General features: G+C 36.0%; 2 protein-coding genes across 3 annotated transcripts in view; one reads left to right on the plus strand and one right to left on the minus strand.

Moving 5' to 3' along the window:
• The window catches only part of ANGPTL1 (angiopoietin-like 1), a 17,607-nt gene extending 3,299 nt beyond the window's left edge, over positions 1 to 14,308 (plus strand). Inside the window, exons 2-5 of the mRNA XM_009320643.1 lie at positions 3,729 to 4,586; positions 9,626 to 9,819; positions 12,094 to 12,364; positions 13,388 to 14,308. Of these exons, the coding sequence (XP_009318918.1) occupies positions 3,761 to 4,586; positions 9,626 to 9,819; positions 12,094 to 12,364; positions 13,388 to 13,575 (1,479 nt within the window). The 5' untranslated portion in view covers positions 3,729 to 3,760 and the 3' untranslated portion in view covers positions 13,576 to 14,308. The remainder of the gene's footprint in view (positions 1 to 3,728; positions 4,587 to 9,625; positions 9,820 to 12,093; positions 12,365 to 13,387) is intronic.
• Positions 1 to 27,718, minus strand: part of RALGPS2 (Ral GEF with PH domain and SH3 binding motif 2) — a 105,488-nt gene that overhangs the window by 44,272 nt on the left and 33,498 nt on the right. For both annotated transcript variants that reach the window (XM_009320645.1, XM_009320644.1), the window contains exons 6-7: positions 24,197 to 24,289; positions 19,786 to 19,912 (exon numbers count right to left, since the gene is read on the minus strand). In XM_009320645.1, the coding sequence (XP_009318920.1) occupies positions 19,786 to 19,912; positions 24,197 to 24,289 (220 nt within the window). The remainder of the gene's footprint in view (positions 1 to 19,785; positions 19,913 to 24,196; positions 24,290 to 27,718) is intronic.

A 27,718-nucleotide genomic window follows, 5' to 3' on the forward strand; every position in this document is an offset into this window, starting at 1 on the left:
AGTACAACAAAGAACAAATAGTTTGCTGTGTATTAAGTTAAAAAATGCCAAATATATACTAGCTTCCACACTTCCTCATCCCTGCAACTTTAATATTTGTAAGTGATACAGTATTTTTGGGGGTAACACAGCCAATGTTATAGTAGTTTCTCAGTGAAAGTTAAAAATACTAGTTACGGGTTTCTTTTGCTCTTTTAAATTGGAATTTTGTTCCTTTAAACACTTTTAAAAGTAATAAATCAAAGACTAATTTTGGAAACAAGTTTTTTTTTTTCATGGGGATCAGTCTGGAAAAAGAAAGAAACCAGAAGAAAAGGAATGGCATTAAATGTAAAATGGTATTGAAGCCCCATCCACAGCTCTGAGTGTTTCTGACAAGATGATGATGAAGTTTGTGTTGCTATGAATAGTTACACATTGTCTCCTGCAGAAGCAATAAAACATCAGTATGCCAGAACATACGTAATGCCACTTCTACAGAAATCTGAGACCCAAAACTGGGTGACACCGAAACACGACAGAACCAAGTGAAGTGACAGTCTATTCTAATTTAAAAAACACAACAGTTCATAAAGAGTTAAATAACGTATTTTAAAGCAATAGTATCTGCAATCATGACCTCCCTCGCTTATTTTCCAAGGTCTGCATTCGGGTATTTCAGCAGTCACACTCACTACAAGCAACTCTAGACTTGCAGGAAGGGTTTGAGACTGTGGTTCTGTCTAAACTGATCCCTGAGCCTCAACCGCTTTACCTCATAACAGTTATGACACTACCTAAACATCTAAACCTGGGAATCTGTGACATAATATGTCTGATTAAAAAACCCTAAAACTATTTCCTAACTCCAGTATTTGTCATTTTTAGGTCTTACATATTAGGCTATCATTCTGTGATACTTTGGATAAACAATTTATATTTTTTTAAGCTGCTTGCCCAGAACATCGGGAAATTTCTGAAACAGTATTTTCATTTCCTTCTAAGCTGATTAAAACTCCAGGTAAATATCTTACTCAGAACCTATTCTTGTATAACAAGTTAGGCATTAAGCTACTCAAACACGCCAAGCAATATCATAAGACGTTTGATTTTTTCAACACCAAAATTTCCATGGAAGCATATATGTTCTCTACCAGGTAGATTCTCAGAAGGAACTGATCCATGCTTATCTGAAATGTCTCAGTTTAATACAAGACATTTGAATTATTTCAAAGTTCTAGGGCATAATCTTATGCAGCTGTTGCATTTGGTTATGCTATAGTAGATCATTTAATTCATTTTATGGTCTGACAGCACATATATAGACACAGAACTAACACATAAGCATAAGTGTTCAAAATGAACACATATAATATTAAAAGAAATGTGGAAAGCAGACTGCAGCAGAATACATGGTCAGAAAGTGGGCTGCATTGCAAAATGTTTGGTTTTGAAAGATTCATTTAAGTTTTAATGTATTTCAGGGGAAAAATGTGCTGCTGTGGGGAAAACCCCCAGCCATTCATTATTTCAGTAACTGTATAGGGTCTTTAAAAACTACCAAGAACTGAAGTGTTATTCACCTTTTTTGGACTATGAAGTAGCTATTATATACTGTGAAAAATAGTAAAATACTGGACTTTTACTATAGCTTCATCCTTAACCATATGCCATGAAGTCACTTTCCCTGCATCTGCAAACACTGAACGTAAAATATTGAAAAATAATTTGGAGATGTGAGAGGTTTCAAGCTTCAGACAATTAGTTTAGCTCATCTTTGTCAAGTTAGAAACCACACACAGGCCTGTTTCCCATGTGTTTACCATAATTCATGTGAAAATTTAATCTAATGAACTTCCAACTGCACTGTTCAAGTGATTAATATTTTAAATGTCTGAAATTACCAAAGAAAAATATACAATTAGCTCTGGGGAAAGTGATACTTTTTCCTACTTTTTTTTTTTTAAACAGAAGTTATACTTTCACCAGAGGAATATTAACAAAACTCTTAACCAAGTTCTGTTTCTGGCAAAAAAATATTTACTACTAGACACCAAAATACTTATTACTACATACTAACAGTGAAACATACAGAAATAAGTTTTTAAATATTAACATTCTCAAACTTTTATGTATTCCCTCCATTTATGTAGGGTAAAAAATTATTTTCAGTATGTTTCAAAAAGCAAGTGTTTTCTTCCCCTCCCAGAAGCAGGGCTTGCAATACAACTGTCAGCCAAACAAAAAATTATTTTTTAGGGCACAGTGGAACATTTCATCAAGATTCCTAGATATAATTCCTGACTGCATGTACAGCATGGTTTGAAGTTTGTAACCACTGCTCTTAGTAAAGCCAAAATAAAAAGACTTGATATGTTTACTCTGAGGTTGAGCAGACATGACTTGCAGCAATAATATTAAAGCCAGTAACAGAACTGGGAGAAGTGACCTGACACAAAAGTCACCTTATCATTTGTAAATGTGAATGTAAAGGAAGCAGCACTGGTCTGCTTCTCCTTCAGGGTGACTGTTTCAGGATTGCCAAATGCACTTAAACTTGGCAGGAACAGCATGAAAATTATTAACCTTCTCTGGTTTTACTTTATTTCTCTTCATAACTATACAAAGGCCACTGTACAAGGCCTTGTACAACCACTAATAGTAGTCTGGAAAGGAAAGCCAGATCAACAGCTGAGATAAGAAGGAAGAGTGATCTGCTTGACAAAGCAAATAAAACATGAAAGATGAGTTTTTTTCCCCTGATTTAAGTGCTACCTTTGTTTATAATATCAAATATTTAAAAAAATAAAGTTAAAAACCCAGGTGTCTCAAAGCATTCTTCGATCTTTATCACTGTATTTTAATTCTTCACACAAAGTTAAAAAGAAATACATTATTTTCTTTAAAAGGTGAATGAAACACTTCAGTATGGTATTTATATTGAGAAAACACCTGATAACTGGATAAAAATGTTCTCAAAGATACAAAAATAGTGTGACAACAATTTTAAATGTTTATCTCAAAAGGACACAAACGCAGAACAGCGTTATAGGGTTTCCTTACAAATTTAAAGTTACTTGAATATGTAATTTTCAACGTTTGAGACAACTATGTTATGCTAATCTCCTGCTTAACACTAATGTCCAAAAATGGTGTTCAATATGTCTGTATTTTTCAACTCTACTATATCTGTGTATATATACATTTGAAAAATGCATGTGTGTATATATGAATAGGTATGTATATAGTATTTAACAAATTATACATCTATATATACATATATAAAACTAAAAGAGGACCAGAAGGCTTATATAATCCAAATTCCAAAGTTTCTATAAATATTTTTGAAAATACTATCAGCCATCACTGTCTCCCTACTTGCCTTCTATGAAGATATTCTGCAAGCACCCTGTATGTTCTATAACCTTATGCCTTTAACTGCAGTGAGTACAGTCAAATTTGTAATGAAAGCATAACACATAATCCAAGCAGAACATTGTTTCTGAAAATGTATCCATTGCAACAACTTTTCTTCTAAATCCAATACCTAAATTTTAAGGTTTGCTGCTCAAAATAGAAAGCTACCCTTTGAAGTTAATCGAATGGAACCTAACTGCAACCAACAGATTCCAAAAACTTGTCTACATACGTGTAAGCATGGCAAACCCATCATTTTAGGTAGTCGAAGCAGTACAGAAGCCTTACTTATGGCTTTAATTTAATTATTTTATCTTCTATCTGTTCAATAGTCTCTTCTGACAGTCATCATACTTGCTTCAAAATGAAGATATTTAAATGGACTTTGGGTGTACTATTGTTCCTGCTGTTGTCTATTGGGCGCTGTACAGAACGATCTACGCCTAATAAAACATCCCAATGGAGGCACCCTCGTTCAGCAGATGGTGGAGAGGAAGGGAAGAAATGTGGTTACACATTCTTGGTCCCAGAACAAAAAATCACAGGGCCGATTTGCGTGAATACTAATGGACCAGGTACTGGTAACAGAAAAGACGAAGTCACAAGAATGGACATAGAGAACTTGAAGGATGTCCTGTCCAAGCAAAAGCGGGAGATTGACATTTTGCAATTGGTAGTGGATGTGGACGGAAACATTGTGAATGAAGTAAAATTACTGAGGAAAGAAAGTCGTAACATGAACTCTCGGGTCACCCAACTCTACATGCAACTCTTGCATGAGATAATTAGAAAGCGTGATAACTCACTTGAGCTTTCCCAACTGGAAAACAAAGTCCTTAATGTTACAACAGAAATGTTGAAGATGGCAACAAAATACAAGGAGCTTGAAGTGAAATATGCAGCCCTAACTGATCTTGTAAATAATCAGTCTGTGACTATCTCACTGCTGGAAGAGCAGTGCTTGAGAATCTTCTCACGACAGGACACCTATGGGTCTCCACCTCTTGTTCAAGTCGTGCCACAGCACATTCCTAACAGCCAGCCATACACTCCTGTTCTTCTGGGAGGTAATGAGATACAACGAGACCCGGGTTACCCTAGAGACAGAGATGTAAGGCCACCACCTGATCCAGCTACTTCTCCTACAAAGAGTCCTTTCAGAGTACCACCACTGGCTTTAATTAATGAGGGTGAGTTGCCTATCACTATTTATCTAAGGTGAGATTACTCTATTTCAGAGGCAAACTGTCCTGGCTATAGAAATAGAATGAAGAATTTAAAGTATCTGGTACAGCTAGCCCTTGCTCCCGATTCTGACCCTCACCCCACTCCCACCCCCCTCCTGTCCAGAAAGCTCTAGTTTGCCAAATGTCTAATTCTTAAGCTATAGCTGCATAAGATGAATTTGTTGAAATAGTTGATACTCAGAAATTCAATGTGAAGAATTTATGCCTTTGAATCACAAAGTATTGGGGTTTCTGTCTCCAGCTGGGTTTGAGTTACGGGAATGAAAATTCAGTATTAGCATATATTCTCTAGTATTTAGCCCTGTTTCTTTGAAGATGCCTACTAGCTACATATTACACTAACCAGCAATGGTGAATACGAGAAGCTAATTCTTCTTAAATAAATGAAGTAATTTTAAGTAGTTGTCCTTTACACTTACACATATACATTTGCCAGAAGTTAATCCTGCTAGAAGAATTTTACTCCTTCTATTCTGAACTGCTTTAAAATGAACATCTAAATCCACCAACACCGTTGTGCAATAAGTCTCTAAGTGTTTGGTTGAAATATTCAAGAGAGTAAGATAAGTTTGAAAGGATAATTGAATCAAGGCTGGATCCAATTAGATGCACTCAGCTTTGAAAATTTAAAATGAGTGACTACATTCCCAGTAATTTGATGTTGGTAGGGAATGGTAAGTTAAACTAATACCATAAATATTAGGAAAATACATTCAGGAGACTGTATCACATCTTCAGCGGTTACATTCTTCAGGTCATTAGATACATTCATTTATCACTAGAAACAAAACTAGTGACAAGAAAATTAACTACCTCTGAGCTGCCCTGAATTCTATTATGATTCTCACTTTATTAAAATTTTGACAGAATTGCGATAAAAAAAATTTAAGGATTTGGAAAAACAAGTTTCTCAGACATCCATTCAAGCTCTTGCTCTTGGCTTCTGTTAGCTTGCACAGAAAAAAGGTTTCATTGGGTTTTTTTTGCGTCTGGATTGTTGGGGTTTTTTTGCTTTCAAATTGCCTTTAGTCACAGTTGGAAGTTCAACTTGGTTCCTAAGATGAAGACAAACATTTATTTGTGACTGTTCTACAGCATTACAAAAAAAAATAGCTGCTGATGTAAAGAACAACTATTTTTATTCAGGGTCTGCAGAAAATTCAGGCACAAGCCCAAGTAAAATGCCAGATGTCATGAGAATTTAAATCGCACATCATGACACAAAGGAAAGAGCTAATATAAAAGCATTACGTTAATGTCTGGTCAGACAGCAAAAGTATAATTCTAAAAAACGTTGAATTCCTGTTTCCCAGAAAACGCATGCTTCAAGGTTTTGTTATAAATGCATCTTTTTCTCTCTCAATATATGCCTGCTGTACATACAAAATGAAGCAATAGCACTAAATGTTTTCCTCTAAATTATCTACCATGGTTTTCACTAGCCCCTTTACCCCTAAAAGTTCAGAATTTGAATCCATTGTTGCAAGGGAACACAAAGAAATCTTAGGAAATTTAGTTTAACATTATTCAATTTCCTTTATTTAATACTAGATTCTTGGGTTTGAAGTTTAAGTGTTTCTTGCAGTGCCTTGGGATAATGAGGGTTGAGAATTGCTACAGCTGATAGAGCATCAATCATCAAAAACAAAACTTCTAAATTGCAACAGAATGCCGTTATTATCTCTGATTTTTTAAATTAAGGTAAGCATATTTAATGGTGCACAGAACCAAAATTGTCTATGTCACAGAAAAATGACCTTTCCAGTTAAAAGATTATGACTATTTATACTGTATAAAGATGTCAAAAAAGACCAATGAAAACCAAACAGTCCCATTTAGAAATAGGCCCGTCAAAGACTTGGTTATGACAGAATAAACTGGACAAACAAGTAGGAGCTTTCTCCTACTATATCTGAAGATGTTGTACCTAACAAATACTTGCATGCAGCAGAAGTTCACAGAAGAGTCAATGTGCATCTTAATATTGTGGGTAGAGAGTAAAACTCAAAATATATGGGGAACTGAAGGATGAGATCTTATTTTCTGAAGAGTATTTTAGTTAATTTGCATACAAATGGCCCTAAAAATTGAGGAAGAATAATGTTCCTGTGAATTACAGTTTTCACTATTATCTTAATCCTTGGAATAGTAACTAGTGTCCCCAAATTTTATTGCCATTATGTTGCAAAAAGTAACTTCAAGTAGAAAGAGCACTTGAAAGTTACACCCCCCCCACCCTGCTGCTAATACCACTCAGTTAACAATGTAATTTATTTTTTTTTTTTAATAGATCCCCAATTTTGGAATTTTCCTCTACTATTTCCCAAAAAATCCTCTATATGAAGCTTACACAAGCACAGCTTCTGTATCATCCGCTTAAGATAACATCTGGCACCTTAAATAGGATTCAGCCATCATTTTATTAAGCTTCCAACTTAAAATATTTCATCACTTTCCTTCTCTACTACATCTAATTTACAATAGAAAGGATCTGTACTAAATCGTCAGTCTCACACACAATTTTAGAAGTGAAATACTTAACAGATCATCTCCTCAGAGTATTTCTAACTTATAAGTAATTGTCTCAGCAACTTAGCATAAACAGACTGTTACAAAAGACTAGATACGCATGAGATATGATATGGAGCCAGAGAGTCTCCACTCACACCAGCACTGTGGAGAGTATTACACCGTTTCACAAATCTCAGCATTTCCACTGACCACGAAATGAATCAGTTCTTATATCCATGAACTTAAGCTAATTACATATAACAAAGAATTTACTTCTGAAAAAGGATTCAAGGCTATACACCAGAAGTTATGGGGTTTGTTGGATTTCCTTACACTAAGAGCAGAACTCTGTTACATCTGCTACAACATTAGGTTATGATAAGCACATAGACAAATCTGAGCATCAAAAAGCAGACAAGTTGCATCCTGTGACCTTAATGCCAGCTGAATTCCAGAAGTGATCAAAGTGTATTACATAAACAGACTAGTACAGTTCTGTCTGCCTTAAAAGTTACTTAAAATCACTCCAAACATCTGCTTGGGTCTCTCATGGAAAAATGAGTCCTCAATTTCTCCTCCAGTGGAAATCACGTGAAATAATATATAGCAGATTTAACTGAGCTATTCTTAATATTCAATTAGTATTATATACTTGTACATTTATACACTTTTTCTAATGCAATAATTGCTTTACAATAATACTTCTAGAACAATGTCCCTGTTGGTTATACAGCACCCAAATTTACTTTAGACAATTCAAGGAAAGGGAATGAGACCCAGCTTAGCCCAGGAAATTATCTATCCACTGGACAAACTTTGCAATGTGCACAATCTACGTGGAAATTTTAATTGTGAACAAGAGAAAAAGCACTCTTATACCAAAGCTACAGTATTCTTTCCTAAGCTACTACTGCATGCACTGCAAGAATGACAAAAACATCATCAAATACTGACAGTACAGTATGCAGCAGTACTTACAACGATGGCTCAGTGTCTGCAGCATTCTTGGTAGCACTGTCACAGCCAGAAGCTCCCAGTAGACACCTTCATTACATACATAAGCTTTTTGAACTCTAATTAGTATGGAATGCTTTATGGATTTCTTGCTTATTACACACTTATCCAACTGGCAACTACTACTTTAAGAACTAAAAAAAGAGCGACTTTCAATTTGCTTTTGTCACACAACCTTAATCTGCAATGAAGGCCACTTTCACTCGACCTCTACTTTTGACTAAAGAATAACCTCAACAACTGTCTCCTATGCTTCTTTGCACATTAGCTTCTTCTGTGACTGATGAGTTTTCTCTGAAATTCCAAGCAGATTTGAGAAAGTGAGCCTCCTAAAATGAGAGGAAAGCTGTAGGTAATTTACTTTCAGATTTACTGAGTATGAGTTTTCAAATATATTTAGGGCATCCACCACTAACTAGCCATCAGAACATATCCTGCTTTTCATTAGTAAATAAGCAGTCTCTCTTTAAATCAACTGAAGTAATGATACATGAACATAAATCCTTTTCTAAAAAGTAGAAAATAAAAATATTACCAAAAACTGAAAGGCAAACTAGGCAAAGTTTTCAGAGAAATGGAAGCTGCATGCTTCTTACAGAATAACTAGATGCTCTTCTGTAAGTAGTACTTGTAAAACCACCATTCACATGGTCTAAAATAGAGCTTTCAAGCGGCACTGTCAACAGCAATAGCATTTCTGTAGAATCACAGCCCTGAAAACAAGTATGTGAGCCCTTACAGCTGCTCAAAAGTCCTTCTCCACCACTTGCATATTTTCTTCATCAGTATCCATCTACATGTATGACACCAGGATGACACATGAAACTTAAAAGATTCATATCCACAGTTAACAGGCTGATCCCAGAACTAGGTAAGTACATAAAGGCAAAAAAGTTATGCAGTTTAAGAATACTCTCACTAAATTCAATGTCTGCAGACTTTGGCAGTAAATATTTCTTACAGCAGCTCTCAAACTATTTATGTATTCAGGTGTGTGTGTGTGGGGGTTGTTTGGGTGTCTCAGGTTTGGTTTGGTTTGTTTTAAACTTCCACCAGTTTCAAATGGGTGCACTAGGACAATGAAGTAAATTGACATCTACCTCTTGTAAAAATGGTACAGGAGACAATGGTTAATGAAAATCATAATGCACTTCTTGAATATCAGGAGTCAGAGTATAAATCTTTGACACAGTAGACAAAGTTTAAAAAATGGGTGTTGGTAACTAAAATCTATTACCTGTTTAGCAAAATGAAGTTTTTGTTTAAAAATATATATAGGATATTGACATGTTTATTTATATATACACATTTAATCCAGGACAGTAACTTTTTACACTGTTTTCCACGGTAGTTTTACCTTAATTGAATTACTGACTTTGTTACTATTACAAAACATTCTTGAACAATGTGCACTCCATAGCCAAGCCTGAATGCTTATAGTATTTCTTTTCAAAAAGGTCCATTCAAAGACTGCCAACAAGCCAAGGAAGCTGGGCATTCCAACAGCGGGATTTATATGATCAAACCTGAAAATAGTAACGAGCCGATGCAACTATGGTGTGAGAACAGCCTGGACCCTGGAGGATGGGCAGTTATTCAGAAGAGGACAGATGGATCTGTCAACTTTTTCAGGAACTGGGACAGTTACAAGGTAAATTCTGGAATGCAGAAAATCAGCTGCTTCATTTCAGTGCAGCAGTGACATTATCTATTGCAATCAAGGCGATGCGAACATTTCCAATGCAATTCTTCATTGCAAACAATTGTACTGAATGAAAACACTGAGGAGTTGGAAATAGACAGCTGCTAAATTAGACAGTGAAATTAATTTTACAAACAAAGATAATTTAAGAGAGTGGTCATCCCTCAGAGGCAAACGTTTCAGTGGGCATGTGCTATTTCACACAATGCATTACTTAACTTTGTATCAACTAACTTACTGTCTGAAATAGCCTGCATTTGTAATGCACAACAAAACTGGGGAGACATTATTCTAGACAGTGACTGGGAAGTCATTTATTACAAAGACCTAACTAAACATGATTTTTATTTACATGCTGAGAACTACAGTAAGTACTTGAAAAGCTTAATTGTCTCCCTTATGAATAAGCAGTCTCAGCCAGTGGAATTATTCATTTAAGCATATTAATAGATTTGCAGGATCAGGGCCTCAACTTAAAAACATTCCTAATAATGAATTAAAGGAAATAATTTCTACCTTTAAAATTAGGTTAGAAATCTGAAGATGTAGGGCTGGTGAAGGGAAACACATTCTTGTGTGTTATTGTGATATTATGCACTAGCAGGCATAATGCCTAGGATTACAAATGCATGCTGCTTTGGAGTAATTACATGCTAGACAGGAAATTTGAAAAACCATTTGGTTGGGTTTCTAAAATAATAATAATGTACTGACTTCATACATATAGGACACGGGTTTTCCCTGTGGTGCTGTGCTCACTTTAAATGGATCTACAATTGCCATGTGCATTGTATCTGAAGAGAGAACTGAGCCACATTTAACGCAATCAGTCATCTAAAAATCATACATACAAAGGAAATGACAAAAGATTACTATAAGGATTTTCACGTTTTGCATTTTTGGAATTTAGTGATTCAAATGTCAATCATTCCTTAGTAGCAGTTATTCAAGGTCTTTACTTCTGAGAAAAATAGGTGGTTGCTTTGGGTTTTTTTTAATGTTATAAGGCAGTTATGGAGTGCTTTATAAAGTAACCATAAACATTTTGAACATAATGCAAAGAAAATGTAGAAGAGTGTATAACTGGTGTCTAATAATGGCTTAAGCTTGGGCAAATTTGCCCCAAGAGATTTCTCATTAAATTGCAGTGGCTGAAGATGGTATTCCTATTACCTAACTTCAAGTACTTGAAGGTGCACCTCTGCGACTGGCTTTAAACCACTGACAACAGAGATGTCTCCCATGCCCACATTTCTACTTCTTTCCTGATCTCTGTGTGGCTGCCCAGCTACAATGTTGACGCAAGGGAAGTATTGCAAATGTGGCCATGAGCCAGGAGAAAAGCACCGCTACCATTTTTGGCAGTAGCATGATGCTAGATCAACTTAAGCCACTTGTGAAACTGCAGCTTGAGTTAGGAGCCTAGACTGTTTATCTACTGGAGAGAGACTTCCCCAGAAAGTGATTCGAAGCAGGAAATCAATTGTAGGTCCTACATAATCAGCAGCCTGAGAAGGAGGTTAGGAAGACCTCAGAAACTAGGAAGCGTAACAGATAGCTACGGTGGGTGACATACCTACCTTAGCTGCAACACCAAACATTAACAACACTGGTTTACTTAGGGACAGGAGACAGCAGATATGAAATATCACTTCACAGCTACCGTACCGGTAGTCTGTGATTTGAAAGGGAAAATGTCTTTATATTTCATTTCTAATAAATCTAGTAAAGAGTACAGGTGAATTATGTGATTAAATTTACAGTAAAAACAACACTAGTTGCATTAATAAGGCAACAAAAGTTATCTACCTTGAACACTGAGACTGTTGATCCATAAATAGCTTTTCCAACCTGGAAATATACCCCCTTAAATTTCATCACTCATACATTCTTACAGATTGTATGATTGGCTTTGTCAAGAAATATATTGTTTCAATTTCCCTATTCTCTCTCCCTTTATCTCAAAAAGAAAAGGACATCACAGAAAACAGATAGTTTTGCCACCTTTACTGATTCTGGTAGTACCTCATGCAGAGAGCAGTCCAACTGAGTAAATGGCCAAGTGCAGCAAAATAAAGCATTTAAATGCATGGGTTGAGCAGTCATTCAGAAGCTTAAAGGCTTTCAGTACCCAAGTTCCACTTGTTTACGATACTCCTACTGATGAGCATTTTGACAAAGAAGAAAAACTAAGCTAACATCACCTGATCTTCTTTTGTACAGAAAGGATTTGGAAATATTGATGGAGAGTACTGGCTGGGACTAGAAAATATTTACATGCTTACCAATCAGGATAATTACAGACTATTGATTGAGTTAGAGGACTGGAGCAATAAGAAAGTCTATGCAGAATACAGCAGTTTCCGCCTGGAGCCCGAAAGCGAATTCTACAGGCTACGCTTAGGAACATACCAAGGAAATGCAGGCGATTCCATGATATGGCATAATGGAAAGCAATTTACAACATTGGACAGAGACCGGGATATGTATTCAGGTAAGGAAACTAGTATGTATGTGAAAAGTGAATACAGTAGATTCCATTAGTGATACCACCTTTCAAAAAAGACTATAGTACAAAAAAAGTATGTAAATTCTGATAAAACAACTCTATTGAAAGATGCTTCAAATTGATAGTGATAAAAATCATGTTGACAGGGCCCCCTTTAAGCCCCTGCACCATTCAGAAATTCAAATTCTATTACCCTCATTGCAGGCACACTTCAGCAAGCTTCATATTTAGCTCAATGACATGCTTATCACTTGCATGTGACTCTCTGCAGTCAGAATACCTGTCCAGGTGATCTCTCAGAGTAGTACTGTGGCCACATAACAATAATCACCATGAACTAAAGCCTCTGAACAGCATGAAAGGAACTGCAATTGTGCACAGGCTTAGTTATGTACCAATACTTGAGAAACAGGCAGATCACCTTGTTTCATTATCCTTAAAGGACATTTTTTTGTTCATTTCCATGCTCTTCCTCCAGCTTTCCCCTTAAAGCCTTAGCAATAAAAGAAAGGTTGGGGAGTGTAATACTTCAACTGCTATTTCTTAGCTGTCAACAACCATAAAGTGGACAAATCTTGCAAACTCTTAAACAAGCCTGTAACAGTAAATACACAAGTTACAAGCAACTCTTTGTGGAACTGTGGCCCTGCATGCTGCTTGGGACTGTATCAACTCACATTGCTTCCACTGAAGTATTTCTAAACAGTACATAATCCGAGTTCCTTCAATGTTAGCTCATGGACAATCACTGCTGGTAGTCTGAGAAGAGCTGATTTCCTCAGTTTTCAGCTGTCATATTAAATACCGTGTTAATCATCACCCCTCCAGGCAACGGTTGCTGTTACAACAGAATTTTTAACTTAGGTAGAAGCAGCAACTGATATGACCACAACAGGCTATGAAGCACTTAAAGTTCCCTCTAAGAGTAAGCCAGAATATGAAAGCATTTGCTAATCTCCATTTCTCCTTTTTAATGTTGAAGTTCACCTGTTTCTTTCTGTTTCACAGGAAACTGTGCTCACTTTCACAAAGGCGGATGGTGGTACAACGCGTGTGCCCATTCTAACCTTAACGGGGTGTGGTACAGAGGAGGTCACTACAGGAGCAAGTATCAGGATGGAATATTTTGGGCTGAGTACCGGGGAGGTTCCTACTCCTTGAAAGCAGTTCAAATGATGATCAGACCTATAGACTGAGGAGGAAAATCCCACAGCGCTCAAGTGATCACGTATAAACTTCTCAGTGCTTGAGTTCCAGAAAAATAAAATATTACTTTTTAATCATTATTTTGCACAATCTGCCCCTGCAAAAAGCAGGTCTACAGTTTTCCTGTCTTTTTTTTTCCTGTTGTGTTCCACCCTCCTTTTTTTAGAAACCTTTTCTACTGTGACAGACGGTGTTTTTTTAAACACACATTCACAAAAGCAGATGTTTGTGCTTGCATAGCATATTTATCTTTGTTCAAGTCCAACATACTTTATGTAAACAGTCATTAAAGCTGGTAAAAAATTCCAGATATATGACAAGATATAAGCTTTTTCACTTAAAAAGCTTAGGCTTTTTCAGGTTAGCTCAACCCTTAAATGTAAATATGTGAAATGACATTGTCTTGCTTTAATGTGAAAATTGATTAGTTATTTAACAATTTATTTAAAAATGTTGGTATTACTTTCAATGAAAATCTGACTTCACATTACTGTTTAAGATTTACTCCAAGAAGCTACACAAAAAAATTGAAAACATTCTAGCTTTTCCAGCAGAGAGATTTTTGCAACAAATAATTATTTCAAAATGAAGTGGTGAATTAAACATAAAATACAAAATTTCTTAGTGGTGTAGAGAATTCCTTAAGATCCGCATATCCTACCTTCTGTAAAACACTTAGGCAAAATGTTCCTAACATAAGAAAAATAATTGTATGAAATGATTGATAAACTCAAGACAACCAAATTGCTCAGCTGTTTTTTTTTTTTACTTTCTACCTCCATATTCAAACATCTGAATTAAACAAAAATATTTCTTGATACTTTGAACTTAAATGACAAAAGGAAAAGTCCTGATATTAAGGTGATCTGACACTTGGAGAACCCTCTCCCGCTCCAATTAGGAGTGATGAGGTCTGAACAAGTGATCACACATACTAATTTAGAGAAGCACGAAGTCTCTGAATATTTTAAAAGTTTTCCTCCAACACAGCTTTCTGCTGACATAGTAAACCCAAGATTAGAAATCAGCTCTGAGTGTATTCTTCCTGCCACCCCAAACTTGGACTGCTCTTATGACATACACATTTCCGTTCCCCTACATGCATACAACTCTGATATTGTCTATATTAAATTTTTAACCTTCTGGATATCTGACTTCCACTGGAATTAATATGTAATTTAAGAAATTAATTAGAAAATACTTTTCCAACCTTTAACAAATGCCATAAAACATACTGCATCAAAATAAGATCCTTCCAAAACCGGAAACAACAAAATGTTCACTTTAGGTACCAGAGTCTCCAAAACTAAAGCTTTCTTCCTAGGATATAAAATTATTTAATAATTGTACTTAGTCACACATTACCTAACTTAATTTGATGTTACACAGAAACTAAATATGCTGCTCTGAACTGTAACCGATGTGTGTGTTTGGCACCTCATATGTCCCTTCAGGATTTTAAGGAACTTTGCCCCTATTTAACATAAGAAACCCTAATAGCTAGAGGAATAATCTGATATTAATATTATATTAGTCTATACCAATTGCTATGCAAAACCTCATTTGTGGTTCAAAGGAGAGAAAATAGCATTTTGCTTTCAAAACACATTCTCTGGAGTAGCTAAAGCTTCATTGATAATATATGGCTGCAAGGGTTGTGGTTAAATCTTTGGTCAGAGATCAAAGCCAACAAGTTTCAACAATATTTAATTGGGGTTGGTGGGGGGGATGGGTGGGGAATCAGTCCCAGCATATTCAATTCCCAAATTCCAAGAATTGTAATTGACACAAATGTTTAGGATTACAATTCTGAAATTGTTCTTCATATAAGGAATATTTGTTTGTTAGAAATATCATACAGACCTCATTGATTGAGTGTCCTATAAAACGCTTTTTAATTGCAAACGCTTAAAATTCAGACTATCTATAGGTTGTTCTTTTTTTCTATGGTAGCTGGATAGAAGAGCAGTTCAGGTGGATTTAAAAGCTGAAAATGCCCTCCAAAACGTTCCTTTAATGAACACTTCTGATAGCTTTAGTTCATTCAACCAATAGATTTCCTCTCCTTGGGAAGAGATCTTACTTTACCACAAGAATCTCTTGCCGGCTACAAAAACGGTGTTTATTTATTCAGTGCAGTCAGTGAAAGGTGGACTTTGCAGAAACCCCTAAATAAAATTAGCTTGCTCTCAGCCTTTAAATTAAATATTATATATTAGACATCTAAAAAATGAGTCTTCCCCAATTTAAAGCTGCAGGATGACATTAACTAAACATTATTACAAAATATACCCAGAAAGCTCAGACTGTACAAATGCTGTGTTCTGAAAGGAAAGACTTAAATTTAATTTGCCAATTTAAGATTACGAGGAGGTAAAGCATTGCGTCTCTTTTTCAGGTTGCTTCATACTCTATACAATAATTTACTACTTTCAAATGCTTGTTCTTAGCTTTTGGGTTGAATTTTCTAAGCAGGGTAAATTACTTCAAAAGTTCAATGTTTTCTCTCACACTTTTTTTAGAAAAGTTTTTCAAAAGAGGCTGTAGCATCCCTCAAGCTTATTGCACTGGACATTCAGAAGCTATCTGTGAAGGATATAGCTTTCACCATTCCTGTACTGTCAGTCCAAATTTAACCAAGCAGACCTTGCAAAAGTTTAACCTATACTAAACCTGAAACACAGTTTTCACATATATTTCCAAAGTCTATTGCAAACATTATCACTGAAGTAGCTGAATATCCATCAGATGAATACTTCAATAACCTGTTTTCAGCTTTCCCGTTTCTGGATATAATTCCTGAGAGACAGCCATAAGAAAATATTTCACGAGGTAGTACTGCTTAGTTTAATAAAAATCTTACTGCTCAAGATATGGCTCAATTGTTTCATTGTGCAATCTCAAATTAATGAGAACTCCATGATAAGACTCCATTTGAGAATGGGTTTTTATTCTAAGGCAAAATATAACATCACACATACAGCTCCCATTTGTTTTGGCTACTTTAGTTGGCTGGGTGATGCAACAGGGATGACACATCCCACATCGCATAATGAGGACCTAATGCTGCACAGCTCTTAGCACTCACATTTAAGTTAGTGAGTCCACACTGACGATGTGCTGCTCTCACTTGCACTTCTAGAACTCTGGAATCGCATCACACTTATTACTGCAGGAACTGAAAAATATTTTTATTTTCCCCCCCCTAGTTAAATGTAGAAGGACATCTTTATCTTGTCCACAGTGAGTAAGCTGTGGTAGTAAGAAAATAATCTGTACTTCTGTGGTTCCATTCCCATTGCAAAGACTACACAAAAAAAGCATTTAAGCTTTATCCTATAATGCTAAGATGGTCATGAAAAAACTCCACACCCACATTTGATATTTGGTTGCATAAGGGTAAACCTAGTAACCTCTGAAGGGTAAAACATTCATCCGTGAAATCGCAGCTGAAATTCCTTTATATGCTCACTTTTCCTACGACTTCCAAACAGGTCCTTCACAACCAGTGCCAATATTTCCCCGGAGGGGATCTCCAATGGCAAATGTAATGGTGTGGCAGGCTTGACTCTCTGCACTCTTCTAAAGAGCATTTTAGGGGAGCATGGCAACTGCGGGATCTTTGCACCAACACTGAAGAGAGCCCTGCCTCACACCTCCTTTTTCCATGAGAGGAAATGGACCTTATGATTAATCTCCCTCCCTGGTACATGCCATAATCACCATTTCAAACAGCAGACTTTTAGGTAGACTTTTGTACACATTTTAAACCAGGAGCAGCACTACTCCTGTACATGATTTTATACCAGAAGTAACAGCAGAAAAAGATCCTTTCAGGAATTATAACCTATAGCTGGTAAGCTTAAAACAGTAAGTCAAACAAGCAACTTAAGTTACTTCTGCTCCATATGAGTAAAAATGCCTTGGGAAGGAAATTTTAGAAATAATACTCCTGCAAATCTACTCAGGTCTCACTGGAGATTAAAGCTTTGATCAAATGAGAAAAATTGGACACAACAGCCAATCTTCCAAGGTGGATCCAGCTTTACCATGACTGTAGTTTCAAGGCTATTTTGTTCTTTTTGCCATATATTTAAACCTTATAAATTGATTTTAGAGGGAGTGCACCAGTGGGCATTTACTATTCCTTTGGAGAATTAGAAAAGGCTTGAGGACATTCTTCATGTCATTGGTAAGAATTGGTATTATATGAAATCAGGTCACAACACATTCTTTAACTACAGCAGGTCAGAGCATTTCTTTCTTTCTAAGCAGAAAAGAAATATGCATTTCACTTCAACAAACTATTAAGTCAAGCCCAAAGCTTATTCTAATGCAAAAATTAGACAAGAGGTTGTTAATGTATCAAGGAAAACATCTGTAACTGAACAAAACCTAAAACATTGTTTTCCAACATTTCACCATTTTTTTTTTTAAATGTAATACTTGCCCGTAATAAGGCAGTATTTTTAAAGTGTCAGACAAATACACCAAAGCATAAAGATTTCTCTGTACAGCAGTAAGTATTAGAAGACCATAATGGCAAGGGTCAGAGTATCGTGAGATTTTAAAAAAATCTGACAGCAGGTTGGCTTGGGACTTCTATGATCAGCAAGAAAACAATTTGAGCCTGGCTTCATGTTTCATAAATCATAGCATATGGCTAAAAAGCATCTGGAAAGCTAGAAACTGCATTTCAGAACCATATACAGTGCGTATATACTAAATGTGTACACATGATGGGAAAGCTACAAAACGACATGTTTAATTACATGACATTATGCTTGGCTGCTTCTTTGCCCCTTTTAATTCAGGCCTAGTTTTAATAGCTATGTCAACAAACAGGGTAGCATGTGATAGTATGCCACACCAGCAATTTTCACACCTGCACTTCAGACAAAATACACTCATGCTGATTCTTCCATTCTAGACACAATTATCAACATCTGAATACTTGAAAATACAGGAAATTAACAGCTGTTAAGATCATGTTGGAACTGATGGATGTTTCTGGGAGGGATGTAACAGGGAAGTAAAAAATGAAGACAGAATGAGGAACTCTATAGGACCACTTGTCATTAAAATTATTATTGGTTCTCCACAGCAAAGTATTTTTTTCTATTTAAGTATAAAGCATGTAAAATTCAATCAATTTTGCCAAACCTGAATATATGCATTTTAGAGGCATCAGTCTAGACTAACATCAATGATGGTATTGTCACTCATATCAAGCTATGAAACGACTGAAATAACATTGCGACGGACACATAGATCACAGCATAAAGACGACTGTCAGCTTATTAATCTTGAAAAAATTAATAGCCCAGCTGAATAAAGGAAGTATCAAACTTCAGGAACAAAGAGATTACAGTTTAATAAGCGTTAGTGACCACAGGAGGTCACCTTGAATTTAGGTGTAAGAGCAACTCATATATGCAAAAATACCAACTATTTTTTCTGGAAAAGAAAAAAATTGGGTAAACATTTCCTTAGTTTTATGTGACTACTGACATGATATCAAAGAAAAGCTACATTAAAAAAAAGCACATTGATCACTTTAAACAAACTGAACCGAGACATTAAGTAACACTAGATTAGCTTGGCAACCAAAGCAATACATATTAAACACATCTATCTAGTTTTCAGATACACAGGAATATCATTTACTCGTAATTATTCCATAAAGCTGAGTCAGTCGTAACAACCCAGTTTCTCTTGTCACCTTAGTATAATTAAATGCAGCAATATCTCCAGATTTCAGCATGTTCCAAACCCTAAGATCTACATTTATTTATCTGAGAGGTTGGTGATTTGTAGCTTCTCATAAATTAAAAGCCATCATTACTATAACAGTCAAGTATCTAGCTCTAAGAGTGCTAGTAGGCATAACAGTTTAAGTACTTCTCCAGAAGTCAATCAGCGTATCTATACAACATATGAGAAAATAATTTCCCAGAAAAGTGATACTGTATGTAAAACCTGAAGTGTTTGTGAGGTTTTATAGGTATTTTCTTTCTGAAGCTAGTGAAGTTATTTCTTGCCATATACAGAGTATCCAGAATCAACTAGTGGTTATAGGTTCTTTACTGAAGTATTGAAATAGTTTCATGAATGCTTAAAAGATGGTGTTTAGTTTCTGTAATTACTGGAGAAGTATGTTTGTCATTAGCATTTCCCACTAGAAATATACTTCAGCTTACCTAAATAGGGAATACAAGGTGTCATCTTCAAGCTGCTGATATAGTCTCTAAGCCTTTTGTAATTATCTTCTTTACTCATAACATACTCCAGCTTTTCGAAGGTGGCTTTATCCTTCCGACTCAATAACTAGGGGAAAAAAAAAAAGAAGCCAAAACCAGATGAGCGTTAAGTTTGATAATTATGATTTCTCTTTTACCCTTAAAAGCACGGATTTCCATCCCCTGCCCCGCCCCCCCCCCCTTTTTGTTTTTGGTTTGTTTTCAAATACAACTGCTTCAGTATTACAGCATTTACTCCTTAAGGATGAGTACTTGGAGAGTTTACAAAGAAAAGTAGCTATTTTGGCTGTTAAATTTAAACTATCCTTTTAAAAAATTAGTCCTGGAGGTTCCTTCTGAAATCATCCAAGTTTTCAAAAGACTAATCTAGCTAAAACACAGCACACTTTCACATGCTGTCCACTTCTACAGTATTTCAAAACAGTAGTTTATTCACTCTAATTATCCATAAGTTAACATTTCTTTGTCAGATATACTGAGAAATTTTATATTAATCCAGCTTCACAAAAACCCAAATTCCAAAATACGTTCTTATTCTTGAGAGCTATTTCAACAAATAATTTTCCAAAGAGCAAAACAGTACCATTAAGATCTCATAAGTATCTTAAACTAAACTACAATTTAAAAAACAATGAATGTAGATATATACATATACATGTACTTGAAGGTCTGGAAAAGAGTAAGGGTTTCATCCATTTTTCTTTACAGAAGGCATTATGGACTTGAATATAGGCTGTGTATATTGTTCTGCCAACTAGCAATTTTACTGGCTCTTAATATTACAGGAATGTCGACTTCGAATACAAAACTTAAAAGTCATGGATCTCCTTCACTGTCCATTCCTCCTCCCATCATCCCCCACCCCCCGCCCTTCCTTTGACAAAATTAACAGCAACTAGACTCTCTTTGTAAGATTGGGAAAGTAAGTTAGGATATTTTTAAAACATCTAGCTGAACTACTGCTGCAAAACTACATTAGAGGCTTAATTTTAATTCAGAATCAGAATTTAAAGAAGGGTAGATGATGTTCCCATTGAACATTTTGGCACAAGACTCAGCGTTCTAGTCTCAGTCACAATTTGTCCCCTATAAGATACCCAATAGTGCAAAAATTACAAGGGTCAGATCACTAAATTTTTATGCATATTCCCTTTTCTCTTTCAGTTAAAGATCAACCTACACAAACATGATAGAAGCTTGACTTCTGTCAAGCTGTAAGTTCACTATTGAAATAACTGCTCTTTTTACTTGCGTTTCCTATATCCTAGTCTTCATTAGGATAGCTAACACACCAACAAACTGAACACTGGCTCTCAGAAGAAAGTCACTTTTTAAAAGTGAATTGTTTCCCAAGACATACTGATCTCTGACATTCCAGCAATTAATTTACATCTTTAGCTTTGGTTCCAATATTTGGATAAACAGCATCTCATGTTCATTAAAACTGCTGACATCTGCCAATTCCAGGACAAGGAAACAGTAGACAGGCATGACTTCTTTCCAACCACTGGAACATGACGTTTAGCTTTTGAAGTTTATCTCCTTAAAGATGGTTCAGTTTAATCAGCCTAGATTAGCTTGCCTTTAACAATATTCTAAAATATTCTGCCGCCATTTGGTGTCTGAAAGGCTTTTGTAGTTTTGCAGACCGGAAGGTAAGACAAGACTAACAGATACAATAATGGCCTGAATTCAGACTTGAATGAAATTAATTGTATTTTCCTCAAAACATGCTGATTTGCACAATCTTGTTCAAGTCTGATATATCATTTCAGGCTCTTTGAATAATCTCTAAAAAAGTTGATGCTGTATGACTTCCCCTTGTGCTGCTCACAGTGCAATTCACATTATGTCTCCATTTCCTGCATTCATGTAGAGAAGTACAGGGAACCTGACAATATTAAAAGTGTTTCTGTGAGGGTAAGTAAGGACCCAGCTGTTATTTCTTCAGTTTTGGAGCTGCTTCTTTTTCTAAATAATTTTTATTCCTCTGTCTCTTAGGCTCAAATGATGCAAAGAACAGCAAAGAGATGTACATATGCAGAGACAACAAAAGCTAAGGCTGCTAGTTTACAGTAGATGGAAAGGATTTAGAGCCTTCCAGACTGCTCTTTGCTTTCTAATTATAGTGTGCCAGCACTGAAGACAACCTTTTTGAAACGCAAGAGAGATGACATTTCAGGGCGCTGGCATAGTGGGGCAGGATTCACTGAGTGATGGTCACACTTCAGATGTCTAATGATTATTTGCTTACATTGCCCAAGTCCTAGCTGGTCATCTAGACTTCCTTTACATTAAACGGAGAGAAGAGGAATATTCTATTCTATGTACTTTCTTGGAAAGGTTCATAATTCTTTTGAAGTTTTGAACAGGGCAAATCACACATTGGAAGCATTTATTATTCTCCAGAGCTCAGAGGGTGTGCAGGCAATGAGTGAGACAAATTTCAGACATATTCAGACATACCGTCAGAAGACATGAATTTCATCTTTTTTAGGAACATTAGATTACCAAGCAAATATTTAATGGCTCCTTTCAACTCTAGATTCCAACCATATAAGATGACTTTTTTTTTTTTTTTAAGGGAGTGAATATAGTTGCCGTTATATTCCTGACTTTATAAGTTGGGTTGATTGCAGGTTGCTACAAACTATCTCAGAAACAGAGAAGAAATCCTTCCTTACTGAAGGTTTTGGAAAGTTACTGTATAACTTACTCAAATGACTTGGTGACTCAAATAATGGCTTGGTGGTGTGCCTTTTCACATGCCTTTTCTTGCTTTTAAGATACAGAAAGCCAAAGGCTTAGAATTACTTCAAGAATTTATAAACTGAACTTCCAAGAGAAAGACATCTAAATCAGTTTGCAGTGCACATTGCTAGAAGCTATCCTGCAACCTGAATTTGCAAAGGCTTATATAAGATGATGAAAAGCACAGACTCGCTTGGGATTGTATGAGTAATTAAACACCTGCAGAAATGTTACCTGGCATTCCAGAGGTTGGAAGGGGGAAAAACTTTAAAAACTGATACATATGCCAACAGCACACAAATAATCATCATAAGTGCAAAACAGGACTTCTGGTTGACCAAGTAGGAAAAGAAACTGGGGATTCCCAGTTCTGAATGGCATAATTATGGTAGTAACTAACACAGTTTGTAATTTATGGTTACAGTTGACATTTGTTTCGAGTCATGCACAAAAAATAATCAATTTGGCATCACCGTTACAAAAATTGTTGAGGCATCAATTCATCAACATGACAAAAACCAGAAAAACAACAGTTCTCCTCCGAGATAATTTTGAAGTGTTAACTTCATTAATATTTCCTTAGAGAGATTTTTGGTATTTTGAAACAATGTCTTACACTTAATTGTGCATTTGCAAAATGTGCATAGAATTATAGAGGAGCATCTCGGCAGGAGTGAATTTTGGTAACATTTGTCAACTGAACAACTATCATCATTCATTTACCAAACAAAGAAACACTTTTTCTAACATGCGAGGATGTGTTGACATGTCTTCAGTGAAAGTTTTTAGCTCTTTTTAGCTATCTATTTATATGGATCCCCCGCACAGGAGTATTTCAGTCACCTGATTATTTCTATCCCACTTGAAAATGTCACAGTTCATCTGTTTACACAGCTGGATAACTACACAATGTATGGCTGAATCAAGCACAGTATTTTCTCAGCTCTGAGGTATCAATGAGCAAAAGTCATTCCTAATGTTCTTCTGATCAAGGATATAACTACACAAAAATAAGATTAATTCCAGTCAAAAAACCAGATGTCAAATAAAAATGTTTCCAAAGAAAGCCATTCTTTCATAACTGCACAAAAGCAGACCTACAAATGTATTGTGTAATGCAGTTGTTATAACTATGAAAATAATTCTGAAAACTGTGAGGAAAATTGCTAGATTTCGTTATCAGTCAGAGAAACTACAAGTCTCTTTATGGAAACTGAATCAAGAGTTTCTGGACATCTGCTCTCCATAGCAAAAAAAATTCCAACAGTATAAACCCCTAAACGATTAAAGTATGACCCACTTTGGCATTCATAATTTTCCAGCAACTAAATACAAAATAGCTTCTGGCCAAATTAGAAGCCTCTGCATTTAGCAGAATCTGCAGGGAACTATTTTTCAAAGGAAAATATTTCTATGCCAGAATGGAAAAAAAACTCAACAGGAAACCATAGACTTAAGAGGCACTAGAAACATTATGTACACGGTACGAGAAGATTAAAAGTATCTGTAATAATTATTGCATCCTTGAAAACAAGCTACAGAATGTTGCATTCTCCTAAGAATACATTAAAACCCCTTCACTGCCCTGCTGCTCACTTACCGCCCACGTTTTAGTCAGCCTGAAGATTGGAGCACTCTGTAGGCCTGACACAACTGCCATAAGAGCATGGAGATTATTCAGCTCATACAGTTTCTGAGGACAAAAATATATAAAATAACAATAAACAAACATTCCAAATGCTGTCAATAATGAATACAGAATAAATAACAATTTAAAATTAAGAAATCCTGCGTGTTCTAAAATGAAGAGTTAATTACAGTGAACTGCTGTGCACCCATACCACTTTTATGGCACCTCCTAATTTTTCATTACTGCATCTATACAGTTTTGGATTAGACTATACTAGCTGTTTCATAGTCCAGAGAGCGCCCTTAAAAAAAAATTCTATATATGCATACGTCTTGGGACATGTAACAGTCTGACATTCAAACTCAACAAATTCCTTTCATAGCATTCAACAGAATTTTCAAACTTAACATGCCAAAAAGGATAACCCAGTTGTGAATGATGTAATCATGGCAGTATTTAATATTGTAAATGCATTTGGCACCATGGGTTTATGTAGCTACCAAGGCTGCATCAAAGCACCCAAAAAATATTGTTGCAGGATGAAATCAAGCAGGTGAATTTCAAAAGCCACGTACCTGGAGTACTTCTCTCACTGAAAGACAATTTTTGGGGTATGACAACTCAAACTAACTAGTGGAAAGGAACAACGAAATCAAAATTGAACACAGAAAACATCAGGGTAAAAGAATTTTCTTAAAAACTCTCTACAAAACACTGCGCATAAGTGCATTTTCTTACATATTTGGAATTTCCCTCCCCTCTTTTTTTTCTTTCCCTCTGTCTCCAAAACCATCAATCTGCCTTAGCCAATTAACTACTGGTACTACTGTCACGAAAGCTGAAAAATGATCCCTAAGAAAACACTGTTCCTTAAGCTCTTCTGCAATATCAATTATTCCAATAGCTATGAGCACCCAGAGATATGAACTACATTCAGGGATTTTTGGTGGAGCACACAAAACCTGAGGTTTTACCCCTAACAAAAAGACTTTGATAAAGAGAAATGGATACTCAATCACCGTACTGCAAATCCTGTTTAACCCACTTGGAAAATTCACCAAGGTAGGTTAGGATTCCAGCCAGAAACATGATACAATAATATAAGGAACCTTTGCTATTCAAGAAATGGTGGAAGTCTTTTTTTCCTCCTTGAAACTCAGCTTACCCAAGTTTTCTTGATTAGGAGGCCTTTCCTGAGATAACAGGACAAAAAAAGTTAGACTAACTTGATTCTGAATAAATGCTGAATATCAGAGGAGACCTTATATTTGGAAGGCCAAAATCAATACCGCAAGGATGGTTTTCCGGCTAATAGTTTTGGAGCAGGGCAAAATGATTCTCTCTCCACTTAACACACTGCCAGAAAACTAACAGCCTTTTACAGAACAAAGTCCTCATAGGTATTACTCAGAAATGCCACATTTAATGCTTACTGTCAGGCCACCCTAGAAACAATGTCAGTTTGAGTGCCCAGAATCCTATGGTTCCAGCATGTCTACTGACAAACAAGATTCTTTCCACACCTACTGAAGATGTCTTTCCCTCTCCTAATCCTCTTTTGGGAGGATTCTTTAGTAACTGCGTGTAAAGGGCAATCAATATTTTCTGGGGTGGGGGGGTGTGGATATTTGTCATATACCATAGTCCTACTATTCTTCCAAATAATACTGCTGTCCCTGCACTTATACAATAACTTTTTCTTTCCCCTCCACACGTCCCCAAACAAGGTAAAGTTCACTGTCCCAATTGAAAAAAAAAGGCTGTCCTAGCTGCTGCCAGCATTCAAACAGAAGTCATAACCAAGCAGGATAGTCTGGGAACTTCAAGGGAATGCAACTATTAAGTCCAATTAGTTCATGCAGAAAGCGATATAGCATGAGATACCATTAAAGGACTGCTAGCTATACAATAGATAGATGTCAGCACAAAGAATTCGCTGTAGAGTGGATTTACAGCTTATCTCAGGAAAAGTTGATTAGTGTGACCTCTGGCACCAAGCTGCTTTGCTAATAGCTCTGGTGTAAACAGAAAATCCTTCAAATGGCACTAACTGCAGTAACTTCACGTTAGCAGCCACATGTAAGCCAAGATAACAGATACAGTAAGTAAATTAACAGATATAAAAAACGCCCCATATATAGTTTCTTGCTTTTTGTAATTGTGATTTTTACAACTCATAGGTAAGCAAAGCTCAACTAACTAATTGTTAGAGCACATAACTGTCTCAAAACCAGCAGCATTTCAGCAGACACTGCTGTCTGCAGTCCACTGATGAGATCAGGCATGTCCAGGGTGCTGTGCCCAAAGCAGAGCCTACAACACCCAGCACTGGCAAGTCCCATCCAAATACTAACCAAACCTGACCCCACTCGGCTTCCAAGATCAGTTCTGCCCTATGACCACACAGGTGAACCTCTCCCCTCCTATAGAGGGACATGAATAATGAGGCAAATTTTTGTATGTTTGTATTTCAAACAAAAAACCAAGAACTGATTTTAAAAAATACACGAGATGAAGATACATTAACTCACCAGATATCAAAAGATATTTAAGAGAGATCTTTAACAGTTTATGACCACAGCATGATTATTGAGCACAGCCTGTGGAATCTTACAAAATTAGCTTGCATTGCCCAAAATTTATAGTCAAATCCCGTAGAAGTAAAATATTACTTCATTAAAAATGTGCATATCAAGACAAAGAATGCATTTGCAAAATAAATACCAAGGTAATTGACAAAAAATTTTACATCTTTCTTTGCAGCTAACCTGAGGTGGTCACAGAAGTTAGCTGTAGTAACAGTCAGCCACCATTTAACAGGAAAAATTTGAAAAATATCCCTCTCTTCACACTACAATGAAGAATTTTAATTCTGTTTGAAGGACCAGGACTCTGGTTCATCTACACATAAGTCAAGATTTGCTGACCCTTTTCTTATGAATGTCAGTCTGAAAGGCTTTCAGGAAGGTATCACAGGATGAGAGCTCTAAAATGTTTTCTGAGTTCAGAAAATACATTTTTGAAACAGTATTTATTAAGTTGGTATTATTCATGCCACAATTGGAATAACAGACAACAGATCCTTTCCTTCCAATAGTAAAAGCAAATAAATTATTTCTATTCTGACTGATGATGCTGTTTGAACTGATTCTACACACACTGTTTTGGTTTAACCAACATTGGAAAACACATCCAGTAAATTATATTATCTAATAAACAGTATTCAAAATCAGGCATCTTTGCATTTCTTTAGTTAAACTATTTTTCTAAGAAAACAAAGGCCTCCATTTCATGACTTTGGTCTGTCACTATTTCTGACAACTTTGTTACATGCAGAAGCCAAACAGCTATTCATGTCAACAGATACAACCACAGCTAAATCAGGTATCAGATAAATATTTATGCATGTGTTATTTTTGAACTGACCAACTTAAGTATAAGAACTTTCATCATGGTGAATCCCACAACCCCCCCCCCCCACACCAAAATACT

Source organism: Pygoscelis adeliae, unplaced genomic scaffold (assembly GCF_000699105.1).
Source record: "Pygoscelis adeliae isolate BGI_AS28 unplaced genomic scaffold, ASM69910v1 Scaffold402, whole genome shotgun sequence".
Classification (NCBI taxonomy): Eukaryota; Metazoa; Chordata; class Aves; order Sphenisciformes; family Spheniscidae; genus Pygoscelis; species Pygoscelis adeliae.